At 41.8% G+C, this 13,484-nt stretch overlaps 1 protein-coding gene across 5 annotated transcripts in view; it reads left to right on the top strand.

The window, feature by feature from the left end:
• Shroom4 (shroom family member 4) overlaps positions 1-13,484 on the top strand; it is a 266,758-nt gene that overhangs the window by 220,703 nt on the left and 32,571 nt on the right. For 3 of the 5 annotated variants that reach the window (XM_003461976.5, XM_013159041.3, XM_063245855.1), the window contains 2 exons: positions 2,571-2,705; positions 5,217-7,680. In XM_003461976.5, coding sequence (XP_003462024.2) covers positions 2,571-2,705; positions 5,217-7,680 — 2,599 coding nt within the window. Of the gene's footprint in view, positions 1-2,570; positions 2,731-5,216; positions 7,681-13,484 lie in introns of all 5 variants that reach the window. The other 2 variants (XM_013159048.2, XM_013159044.3) reach the window with 1 other exon arrangement.

The following is a 13,484-nucleotide window of genomic DNA, read 5'->3' as shown; positions in this document are numbered from 1 at the left end:
ACTAGGGCCCAAACAAATGAAGTTACTTGCCTGAAGCAACAGAAGCTAATAATTGTTAGAGTTTGAATTCAAACAAAAGTGGTCCAATTCCAGAGCCTGTGGTAGGTTATGCTAGAAATGCAGTCAGAAAGGGGAGAGCCAGTTATAGGGTGTGATTGGAGTAGAGTTGAGCTGGCAGTAGGTGAGTAAAATAGTTATAGAAGGCTTTGAGGCAACCTTTTCACTTTATATTTGAGAGAAGACAGGGTAAAAATTAGGGAAAATTCAAAGTAAGAGAGTGCTTTCAATTCAGTTGGTGCTTAATGTGATAGGATCTAAAAACAATGACTAAAGTGGGACAAGAGGAGAGTGAATGGAGGGCAGATGCGGTTTTTTGAATGCAAGATACCAAGGGCTAGAACAAGAAGTGGTGGTGGTGGATTCTGGGAAGAGAGGTGTAAATACTGTGTAAGGATCTCAGTGAGAATGAAGAAAAAGTAGGAGAACAAGGGCAAAAGGGAGAATGAGAAAAGGAGGGGAAGAGAGATGGAATGAGCGAGAAGCAAAAATAGAAATATAGCATCAGAGAAGATTTGACAGAACTCAGGATGGGCTTGTACAGCTAGAGAAAAGATGATACCACTTCACTTTCAATGCATAGAGGCATAAGGATAAAGTAGATACACATTCTCCATAGAACTAGTAGTACACAAGACTCTACTGCTCAGAGGTGCTTCATTGATAAGTAGTTATTGAGCACATGACTACCAGGTAAGAACAGCTGGAGAGATCTCACAACTATAAGGCAGAAATTTATATGTGAGATTCTGAAGCAAGTGCAGTCCCCAAGTCCTCTTTTCTTTCAACTTTAGTCTTGTTCTGGACCACTCTTAAATTCCATGTAATTGCAACAATGTGATTGCAAAGGTGAAAGCCTCAGGTGGCTTTCTTCCTTATAATTCTTAGCCACTGCTGCTCATCTATGGTGCTGAACTTTGTCAAACAGCTTACCCCACCCTTCCTCCTGTGCCTTCTTATCCATGTCTGACCTGTTGCTATTCAATCTTTGTGTCTCTAGCAAACCCATGCACCTCATGTCTGAGATAGCTGGGTTCTTTTTTCTTTCCATTGGAGTGTGGGACATTTCTGGTTAGGATAGCATCCTCAAGCTTGACTGTCTATCACCACACCTGGGAAGTGGAAAGATGATTTATCCCATTATACATCAAGCTTGTTGAAAAAAGGAGCCTTTATGTCATTCAACTTTGAATCGTCAATGCCTAATATGAAGCCTGGCACAGTAACTGTAAATAAATTAGTAAAAAATGGGTGATAAACTAGTAAATATGCTATCTGTTAATCTATCGTCCACTTAGCTTCTGCTTTTCTTACTCTAACATTTATCTCTGTATCATCCAATTCACTATGCTATACATTTCTCTATAAACTTTCTCAGTTTTCTCTTTCTATCATTTGTTTTTCCACTCTGTCGTTTCTCTTTTATCTCTAACATCTGCCTGCCTCTCTCTCCTGCTCTTCCTCTCCTTCTCCCTTTTCCTCTCCATGTCTTCTCCCTCCCCCTCTTTGTACTCTCTTTCTCTATCTTTCTTCCTCCTTCCCTCTCCCTCCTATTTTCTATCCTATCAGTCATTTCTTTATCCCCTGGCATTGCCTGTGCGCCATGTGTGCTCTTTCCCTCTTGCAAGAGTGGCATCTATTTGTATGAAGCATGCTTGTGGACAGAGATGAAAGCTGTATGAGCCAGTTGGTTCAATGGGGCCAGAGCCTCCAGTACCAGTGTGCATTGGAGGATTTAGCCTCAGACCTAGTCATTTTATTCACTGCTGACCCTCTTTGTAACCAATCTCCCTGTAGCACTGTGACATTCATCACTTTGTTCTTTTTTCCACCTCACAGAAGCTAGGATTCCCTGAAACCACTGTGGCTATGAACTCAAGTGTCTCACCTTTGTGCTCATCGTGTCCTTCCCTCACTCAGTGCCTTTACCATGCTTTACTTGGATTAACTCTGTCCATTGAATGAATCTGTAGATCCTTAAGGACAGATTGGATTTGATTCATGTCAGTACCCCAGAGCTACATGTATACAGTACATGCACAGCAAATGCCTATTGAATTAATGCATAAAACTTAGAGATTTCACAGCCCAATGTTGACATATTCAATCACTTCTTCCTTTCTTTCTCAAAGAAAAATTGGAAATTTGCTAAACTCAGTTTTTTTTTCTCAAGCAGAAGTAAAGGTAGGCTCAGTACTTATTGGGAAACTATTCTCTCTTATACCACAAACATTTACTGATATCTACTATGTGTCTAGCATTATTATATGTGTAAGGATACTCCTATAGAGTAAATAACCCTATGAAGCCAGTATTCTGTGTCTCCAGGGATTTTCCCTAAGAAGGAGACCTGAGTACTGAGAGTTTGGGGGGGTGGCTCAGATTCCCACACCAGTTCCTTGCAAGATGTTCTACTTCATTGAAGGGAAAGAAGGGGTGGGAGCGGAAGCTGCTTGGGAAGTGATTTCAGCCCTGGTTCCTTAAGCTAACTTCCTGTCCTTTTCTTGCTGTAGGAGAAACGCCCTTGTCAGTAGACCGCATTCATGGCATGTGGCCAAGCTCCTGGAGGGATGCCCTGAAGCGGCCACCACCATGCATTTTCCTTCTGAGGCCTTCAGCTTATCCTGGCATTCAGGTTGCAACACTGGGTAAGTCTGGAGCCTTCTCCTCAAGGTGAGCTGAAGGGCCTGGCCACTATTCCTCCTCTGCTCTGGTCCCTGATGGATGTTTTATGAGACAAGAGGGATAGAACTGAAAATGTCATGGGAGTCCGGATTACTTGTTCTCTTATCTTAGTCTACTGTTAAGTCTCTATGACTTTTCTTACAGCCAGTAATTTCTTTCTTTGTTCCTTCCTTTCTTTCTTCTTTCTTTATTTTTTTTTCCTTTCTTTTTTGTGACTATTCTCTTGAAATACATCTTTTGGCTTACAGGACACCACACTGTCCTATTTCTCATGCTTTTAACTAGCTGCTTTTTCTCAGTCTCTTTTCCTGATTCTTTCCATATCACTGCTCTCTTAATACAAGAGGACCATCAGAGTTTCGTTCTGGCTATGTGTTATGCCTGCAGCAATCACTGGAAACTTTATCCAGTGTTTATCAGTTGTATCTTACAAGACCAAAGTCTCCAAAATAGAGACAGAAAACTGGATCTATCTGCAAAAAAGATCACTCTATTCAGGGACATCAGTGTTATTTCTTATTGAAATAGTTGTCAAGAGATAGACAACTTTTTTGACAAGCTCAGAGCACACTGCCATTGGCTGCATTTTACTTTCCACAACCAACTCTTCCCTCCAAGAAGGGATTTCTTGAGAGAGACTTAGGGAAACTAAGAATTGAGATTGCTCTGACTCAATGAATTTATTTGTCATGAGTTGGCAGAGTCTCAGGGAGAAGTGATTTTGTTCTAGAAGAATATACAGAAACACATTTTGAGCTGGGCTCCTATTTGAGAGGAGATATTTTGGTTTGGGGTTTTTTGTTATTGTTGTTGTTTTGTTTTTTCTAGCAGAAAGAGTGGTATAGTCAGTTCAGGTTCTCTTGCCAACAAACAGTTGGTGAATTCTTAGCACAGAGCACAAGTGAGCAGAATGGCTAAGGGGAAAAGCAGGGAGTAGGAATTAAAGGATGCTGACCTAAAGGTCTGAAGGGCTGCTCTCACAGCTCAGCTTTAGCTTTCTGGACCATGGCCTTTCGGAAAACACCCTAACAACACCTCCAGAGTTCCAGTCAGAGGGAGTTACCGGCATGACTCAGCTCACTTTAGTTAGGTGTGTAAGAAATGGTACTTAAAATTCAAGATTGCATCTGCTATTTGCCTGCATGTTTGATCTCTGTCATGAGAGATGTGGGTAGCATGGATGGGCAAAGGCCACTGTAATAGTTACTATTTGTACTGATCAGCAAATCAACAATTTGCTGATTGTACTAACAAGAATCAAGAGAGTAGACACTACCATATAGTGATCCTATGCTAGGCTCTTGGCTGTGATAAGGGCTCTACACTATTATTTGATTTTATCAACACAGAAACTGTCTGACACTGATTTCATATTATTCCCATTTAAAAGATGATATCAGAAAAGAGCTAAAACATTGGATCCATGCAGGCCAGGGTTCGAATTCCAGCTCTGATTCTTTAGTATAATAGTGAACTTCTCAGTTGGCTTTACCTATCTAAGCTTCAGTGTTCTTAGTTGTACTGTGGCAATAGTGATCTTCCCTTGCAGTTAAATTTCTAGGCACACTGTAGGTCTTCAGCAAATAGGACTGCTATTATCAAGAAAAAAAATGGAGCAGAGGCTAGAGTGTAACTCAAAGGTAGAGCACTTAACCTAGCATGCTCAAGGCCCTAAAAAAGAATAGAATAGGGGAATGCCTAAATTGGCAATTTGTCTGTGGGCTAGTTAAAGCTGAGTGATTTTGAGAAAATTGCTTCTTCAAGGTCACTTCCTTTTTCAAACTTTACTTTGTTGACATTAATGATTCTCAAATATGGGGGCTTTGGACCAGCAGCTGGTCCCAGCAGCACATGGGAAGTTGTTAGAAATGCATATATTCAGGATCCAACTGAACCTAAAACTACAGACAGTGGTGGTGAATCTATGACATACGTGCCACAGCAGGCTGTTTTTAATTACTGAAAGCTCTAAAAGGTTAGCCATCAGTACCCTAGTATAGGGCCTGCTGACCTGTATTATAAAAAGCCGTCTGTATTAATGCTGATGCACCTGCCAGGTTGAGAACTATTGATTTATGAAATGATCTGGTTGAAATTGAGTCAGCCCTGTAGGACCCCTGTCTAATGCTGATATTCTGTGACTGTCCTAGCAGAGCCACATGCTAACTCCCAACAGACATTGACAACCTAGAAGCAATTCCAAACTTGTTGATGGCAGGGAGTGATGCATAATTCCCATGACATTTTCTCACGTGCAATCTTTGTCATGTGTCCCCCATTTTAGCATGTCTCGGCAGTACCCCCGTATCCATCTCCTTCCCTATTATACTTTCTACCTTTCTCACCTTATTGATCTCACATCTGTGGGATGGATGTCTCTATATTGTTTTGGCTTCTCCCATGGTAGGGCTAGCCAAGGTGTGAAAAGGACCTGTTGGCTTGGCTGATTAACCAGTGTTCTTCTTGTTTTACAGTGACGTGTGTGCACAGTGGTGTCCTCTCTCCCGGCACTGCAGCACTGAGAAAAGCAGCTCCATTGGCAGCATGGAAAGCCTGGAGCAATCAGGCCAAGCCACCTATGAGGGCCACCTCTTGCCCATTGAACAAAATATGTATCCTAACCAGCGTGACTCAGCCTACAGCTCCTTCTCAGCTAGCTCAAATGCCTCTGACTGTGCTCTTTCCCTCAGGCCAGAGGAGGCAGCCCCTACAGAATGCATCATGCAGGGTTTAGCGCCAGCTAAGCCTCCCACTGCCCAGGCTAATGCATCTGAGACCTCAGGAGGTAGCCAGCACACCAACACTGGCCACCTATCTCCCAGCTCCCAGATGCCATTCCACACACAGGGGAGCTACTCAGAGCCTGCCAAGACAGTCAGGGGCCCTCCACAACCTCCAGTGAGGCGAGATAGCCTCCAGGCCTCCAAAGCCCAGGTCCTCAATGGAGAACAGCGCAAAACATCTGAGCCTACAGACTCCTTGCAACAGAAAGAGAAAACAAACTTAGACACAGTCTTATCCCCAAGGAACCCTCACAGGTTCTGCTGTCTCAGTGGGCAAGACCATGTAACAAGCAAGGAGCATCAAATCTGTGAGCTCAGTCAGCCTTCTGAATGTAGCCAGCAGGGCTCTGAGCAGGTCCTCATGGAGGCTTCTCTCAAAACCTGTGACAAAACTTCTAGCAGAGATCCCAGCCTCCTCGATGAGACACCAGCAGAGCTAACTAAGGCTTCATCCTTTGGCAGCCCTCCACACCTCACAGGACCCACAGGACATCGCCATAGTGCCCCTGAACAGCTATTGGTATCCCATCTACAGCATGTGCACCTGGGTCCCAGAGGTAGCGCGGGGTTGGAACGCCCAGCTGTACAGGATGCACACCAGTGGACTCTGTCCCCTTTGCACAGCAGCCACAGAGGGAAGAAAGGCTCCTGTTCCCCTACAGGAGGTTCCCAGGATCATCTCAGCAGAGAAAGAAAGGCCAGGCCAATGGATGATAGGCCTTTGAATTCAGGATTCCAGACCCAAAGCAGTTCTCCACATAGAGAGGCTGATGGATGCCCACCAGAAAGAGGATTCCTGGACACAAGCAGAGCAGGCAGTGACTTGGTCAGGCAGCAGCCTGCTGCCTCTTGCTCTCTCTTTCAACAAACCAAAGACTGCCCTTCAGCCACTAAAGTAGATGACAGCACAGAAGTGATAGGGGAAGGAGACAGTGAACCCAAGGAGTGTAGTCAGATGGGTGGTAGACAAAGCAGAGGCCTCCGGGGCCGCTCGATCCAAAACCGAAGGAAGAGTGAACGTTTTGCTACCAGTCTGCGTAATGAAATTCAGAGGCGGAAGGCCCAGCTTCAGAAGAGCAAGGGTCCTTTGTCACAGCTGTGTGACCCTCAGGAACCAGTGCAAGAAACTCAAGAGCTTCCCGAAAATCCTCCACTTCCTGCTCCTAATTCATCACTTCTATCTTCATATAAAAGTCCCCCTAGCCCCAGAGATAAGCTTTTCAACAAAAGCATGATATTCAGGGCTAGGTCTTCAGAGTGCCTTAGCCAAGGTCCTGAGAGCCATGAATCTAGGACAGGCTTGGAGGAACAAATAAACCCTGGCCGGAGGTCTGGCCAGTCCTCCATGGGCCTGAACACCTGTTGGAAAGCATCTGACCCATCCATCTCAGACTCTGAAAGAGGGACTGCTTACCATGGCATCCGTGGAGGTAATCGAGGATGGTCTCTAGAGCATAATCTACCCCCACGTGTGGCCTTAGCCATGGAAGGCCCTTCCAACTCATGTGACAATAAGGAACTGAAGACTTCTATTACTCAAGCTGGGGAAGAAACCACCCTCTTGCCCTTTGCAGACAGAAGAAAGTTCTTTGAAGAGAGCAGCAAATCCTTATCCACATCTCATTTGCCAAGTTTAACTACTCATAGTAATAAGACATTTACCCAGAGACCAAAACCTATGGACCAAAACTTCCAGTCAATGAATGCCAGCTATAGGGAATTGAGGTGCTGTCCTGTTGACCAATCATATTATTCTACAGATCAACCACATCATGCCACAGATCAATCATATCATTCCATGCCACCCCTTCAGTCAGAAACTCCCACTTACTCAGAATGCTTTGTAAACAAAGGTCTAGAAAATTCTTTATGTTGTAAGCCACTGCACTGCAGTGATTTTGATTGCCGCAGGACCTGCTCTTACTCCTGCAGTGTTCAGGGAGCCATGGTCCATGATACTTGCATTTATTGTTCTGGAGAAATCTGCCCTGGCTTGTTAAAAAGAAATATGATGCCCAACTGCTACAACTGCAGGTGCCACCACCACCAGTGCATGCGGTGTGCAGCTTGCTGTCATAATCCTCAGCACAGCACCCTTGAGGAGAGCAGCTTGGCATCTGGCAATGCTTGGGAATCCAGGAAGCCAATGGTGCAGGTGAGGACTTGATCCATGGGGTAGTTGAGTTTCATTATTCTCCTTGTGAAGAGAAAGATAAGTCATTTGAAAATGTAATAATTATCATTTTGTCTCTACACGGTGGTGGTTTAGTAATCTTGGGCAAAGCACTTAGTCACCAAAATTACAATATACCTGTGCATCTCTAAGTTAGATAAAAGTAACTTCTGGTCAGGGGTTTAGCTCAGCGGTTTAAGTGCCTGCTTGGCAAACGCGAGATCGTGAGTTCAATCCCTGGCACACACACACACACACACACACACACACACACACACACACACACAAGTAACTTCTGCTTTGCTATGTGAACAAAACTGGTTTTCTATCCCATTTGTAAAATTGGTATGTAAGTAACATTAAGCATTCAACTACCAAAAATTGAAATTTTATGATTTTAAAAGAAAAACTAATATTTACCTCATAAAGTAGCCAATACTAAAAGCAGTCTTATTACCTTATTTCTAAAGTTGGAGATTCACAGATCAGTTATGAGGATCAAATAAGCTCTGTGTACAGCATGCCAGCTCAGTGTGTGATGTGAATCAGCACTTACTGTCTTCCATTTCCTGTTTAAAAACTCTTTGAAACTATAAAATATGCAAATATTCCCTTCGATTTTGCTTTCAGAGATCTGATTGTCTTTTTTTAAATTCTCCAAGACAAATCGTTCCCCTCCTCTCCAGCCTTTCTCTGTTGGAGACCCAGGCCTAGACTGGCTGCTGAAAGGCCCTGATTATGACCTACCCACATAACATCAGTTCCTACCTTTCCCCAGTGTACTTCTGAAACAACACTCTATGTCCTTGTTCCCTCACTACCAGATCCCTTCCCAGTGACATCCCTAGTGCCACCTTTTGGCTGCAGCACTCAACCCAGAAATAAATTTGTGTATTGAACTGTTGTTTCATAGGTCAACACTTTGGAAATGACAGTGTTTGAAACTGCTCAGTATAATTTATTTGCCAGAAGAAGCTTTGGAAGTGAAAAGCACTTTATGCAAAAGAGTACATACTCTACAATTCCTTTTATATGAAGATCTGAAAGGCTATATACCTGTGGAGAAAATGTTAAGTGCTTGCCAGTGGCAAGCAGCACAGATTGTCTGGAAAAGGGCATGAGAGCATACTCTTGATAAAGTTTCTAGTTACACAGGTGTGTCTATCAAAAGTCAACAAATGCAACCTTAATACTTGTACATATCTGAGAAGCAAATTTTTCCACAAATATGTTGTAAGTGAATATAAAGCTATTTAATATATATGCTAAAATATTTTTGAAGTATGTTGATAGCTTATTTATAATTTTCAGCATACAAACCTTACATATATTTTAGCATCCTTATCTCTAAAATTTCGTATTTTGATGCTATTATAAATATATTTTTATGTCTTGTTCCTTTTTATCGGTACCAGGGATTGAACTCAGGATTGCCTGCTTGCAAGGCAGGCGCTTATGCCGCTAAGCTAAAGCCCCAGCCCTATAAAGGTATTTTTAATGACTGGTTAAAATTCTTTGTAGTTACTATGTAGAAATATTGTTAAACTTTGTATATTGGCCTGGCATCCTGCAACTTTGCCAAATGCATGGATTAGTTCTAACATTTTGGTAGATTATAAAAGATATGTACATAAGCAATCATGTCTTCTATCAATAGAAAGAATTTTTATGTCTTCCTTTCCACTGTATGTGCCCTTTCTTGGAAGAGAGGGGAGTTTCATTACACTGTCTAGGGTTATCATCACTTCAGAAAAAGTGATGAGAGCAGACATTGTTGTTTTGTAGTCATTCAGTGTTACATTTGATTTTAGCTATAATATCTCTCTCACTCTCTGTCTTTCTGTCTCTCTGTCTCTCTGTCTCTCTGTCTCTCTCTCTCTCTCTCTCTCTCTCTCTCTCTCTCTCTCTCACACACACACACACACACACACACACACATATTGCTTTCCTATTTTCTTTCCTTCCTTTCCTCTTTATACTTGTGATTAAACCCAGGATACATCACACATGCTAGGGTAAACACTAAACAACATCACCATCTTTTTAAATTTTATTTTAAGGTAAGGTCTTGTTAAATTAACAAGACTAGCCTTGAATTTCCTGTATCAGTCTCCTAAATAGCTGGGATTACAGTTGGGTAATGCCACACCTGATGAATAAATATCTTTTTACTGTTAAGGTGTTTTGTAAGAGTGGATTTTTAACATTTTTTCAAAATTCAAATTCGTTTTCTGTATTTATTGAGATATGTAACTTGTCTCTTTAATCTGTTAACATGGTGATTGATATTGATTGATGTTTGAAATAATTCCCAGCCTGGCATTGCCAAGATGAATACTACTTGATCATCAATGTCATATCCTTTTTATATGTTACTAGATTTGGTTTGTTAATATTTTGTTAAAGATTTTTCTATCTATTCATTAAGAATTTTAGTCTATAATTTTCTTGTAAAATCTCTGGCTGCTTTTTCTGCTAGGATAATGTGCCCTTCAGAAATGAGCTGAGAAATACATGCTTGTATTTTCACAGATAACTTGATATTATTCCTTAAATATCTGGTAGAATTCATCATTGAATCCACCTAAATATGGAGTTTTCCCTCTTGGAAGGTTTTTAACTACAGATTTGATTTTTATAATAGGTATTGGGTCATTTAGGTTGTTTATTTCTTCTTCATTCAGTGGCTTCATTTGGTGGCTTTTTAGTTTGTAACAAGATGTTAATTGTAGAATCTAGATGGTAGGTATATGGATATAAACATCCTTCAAAGTTTGGGGATGTTTTAAAATACAATGTTGAAAAACAGAGAAGAAATACAGAAGAATGGTTAAAGAACACTGAAGCTAGAACAAAGCTTCCTGGGTTCTAATTACTTCTCTAGAAGGTATAGTGCCTATCCCTTTCTATCTAAGAAATGAAGGTAACAACAGCACCTACTACATAAACTGGTTGTGAGGATGATGGGTGTGTAAGGCCTTTAAAACAGTGTCACATGATAATTATCTTATAAGTAAGATAGATGTATTTTAAGATAAAGGGAGATTTAGGCTCAGCTTGATAAATTTTAGTTGAAAGGACTCACAAATGGATTACAGAATAAGGGGACTGAGAAGGAAGAGGATGTGAGGAGATGATGACTGCAAAGGTGGCAACCCAAGTCCAGCAACTGTGTAAGGGAAGGAGGCTAAATGGCAGATAGAAGCAACTGGCAGCAGCATTGCAGGTTAACATGTGCATATACCACAACTTTCCCTTTGTGCTTGGAGGGAGGGGCATGTTGGGTTCCCAATGCCTCTTAGACTGGCTAAGCAGGTCTTCTGAGATGGCTATCTAGGAACCAAGGCATGCCCATGTGTACCCCACCACCTGTACCCTGCACCCCACCCTTGCAAGACCTGGGGGAAACTTGTGTCATGAGTTCAGCTGCAGTGAGTTCTGATGACTAAGTTACCTCTGACAGTGGATTTCTGAAGTATGGCTGATATTCTGTTTCTTTTGCTGCTAAAGAAAATGGAGGAGATAATTTTCTTCTTCAATGCTGTTAGAAATGCAATCAGCACACATTCATATCCCCTATATTTCATGCTGGTTATTTTTGCACACATAGATTATTTCACTGTATGAGGTAAATTATAATAAGAACCTCAGTTTACAGTAGAGGATACTGAGACTCAGAGTGGTCACACGTTTTACAAATGGCAGAGCCAGTATTTGGATACCACAGCAGTAACTGACATTTGGATGTGCACTAATATCACTAGTATATTCTAAGGGCATCAGATGCATAAACTCATTGAATTCTCAAGCAGTCAAGAAACAGGGACTCGGGGCTGGAGATTTAGCTCAGCGGCATAAGCGCCTGCCTTGCAAGCAGGCAGTCGTGAGTTCGATCCCTGGTACCGATACAAAGGAAAAAGACAAAAAAGAAAAAGAAACAGGGACTCTTATTATCTCATATTTGCTGCTATCTAGCTGGGGAATGACAGTAAAGAGAAACTGAATCTGTACATCTAGTGAAGGACAAGTGTGAGATTTAAAGCTTTACCCTCTAGGTATAGAGGCCAAACACCTTAGTTTGCTCTACTGCCTCTCCATCAGCTGCTAACAAAGTCCAGACAATCTCCGGTGTGGCAGGATGCCTTCTAGTAATATCACTTCCATTGGGGTAGCAAGTTCCCCCATAACCCCCACTGATCACCAGCCATGGAGGTAATGGCTTCTTCAGTTCAAGGACACAGGCAGTTTACAGGAACCTGAGTGTCTCAGGGGAAAAAGTAAACTGAAACTGGAAATATGGAAAGCAGTTTAGCAATGAGTAAAGGACATTGTTTAGTTTGGCCACTGCTATTTTTTCAACACTTCCACAGGGCTAGACAGGCCATGGGCAGGAAATCCTGGTTCCCATTGTAACTAAACAAGTCATGGTGTCTTTGTGGGCAAAGACATCTCACAAGGGCATCAAGACAGAATCTGAAATTCAAGTGGCTAAAGCTATTCTGATGTCTCAGGTACATGTAGGAGGATACTTTGGTCCTATGAAAGCTACAGCCTGGAAATAAACTTCACCTTTTCCATGGCTACTGACATCCAGAACCTTCTCTCCCGTAAGCACTGTGCAAGAATTTCTCTCTGCACATCTGATTTGATCCTCCCTCCTGGGAACCCACAAGAGTAAATAGCATAATCCTTATTTGCTAGATTGAAACTGAGGTCCAAGGAAGTGACTGAGCTCTCAAATAACAAATGCCGTATCACAGGTGTGCTGGCACATGCCCATAATAATAGCACTCTGAGAGACTGTAGCGGTAAGAATACAAGTTTGAGTTTAGACTTGACAGCTTAATAACTTAGTGAGACCTTGTCTCCAAAATATAAGTAAAAAACAAAATATGAGATAGATAATTGAAGTAGGAAGATTGATCTTTTGCAAATAGGAAGGGGATCAAATGATGGAAGGGGGAATGAGTATAAATAAAATGAATTAAGATGTGCTGCGTATATGTACCAACTATTATGTACTGCAAAAATGTACCAACAAATTTAAAATGTTTAAGTGGCTGGGGATGTAACTCAATGAAAAGGCTCTGGATTTAATCCTTTACTACCATGCTACAAAATATGTAAAATAATAATGACAATAGGAAACAACTAGTAAATATCTTACCTGGTATGACTGACACCAAAGATCTGTGTTGATTCTCCTTCACCAGTGCTCCCCAAAAGGTGCTATTGAGGTAAAGGTATTAAAATCTTGAATGGGACTAATGATAACAACACTGGAGAAACAGAGTTTGGAAGATCAATCAGGTTTAGGAAAAACTGCATTCTTTTTGGGCTAAGTTCTGAGTCTCTGGATAGATAGTGATGGGTGGAAAATCAAGAAGAATCTGAGAGGAAATTTTTCATTCATTTTAGAGCTAGAACAGGAAGCTGAGAACATTTTTATAAATGGAACACATGGCATGGCCTGGATGGAAAAAGTGGTGGCTGGGCATAGCTCTTAAGGAAAAAAAATGTCCAGAGTAGAAAATCTGCTCATGTGGTATGGATATCATGGCATCTGGTATTTGTATTCCTCAAAAAAGAGCCCACATCATCCCCTGCCAATAGATGTGGAGAGAGAAAGAGCCACTGTGGGGCAGGCTGTGCTGGCAGATCTACTCTCCCTCTCCCTTCACCTACCTGGGAGAGGGTTTCTGCAGCAGGAGACTTTGACTGTGACACCCTTACACACACACACCCAAGGCCAGAGCTTCCATGAAGATGCTTTTTGTATTGACAGA

Source organism: Cavia porcellus, unplaced genomic scaffold (assembly GCF_034190915.1).
Source record: "Cavia porcellus strain 051 isolate PalLab524CR breed Dunkin Hartley unplaced genomic scaffold, mCavPor4.1 scaffold_3, whole genome shotgun sequence".
In the NCBI taxonomy this organism is placed as follows: Eukaryota; Metazoa; Chordata; class Mammalia; order Rodentia; family Caviidae; genus Cavia; species Cavia porcellus.
This window is presented reverse-complemented; position numbering and strand designations above follow the sequence as displayed.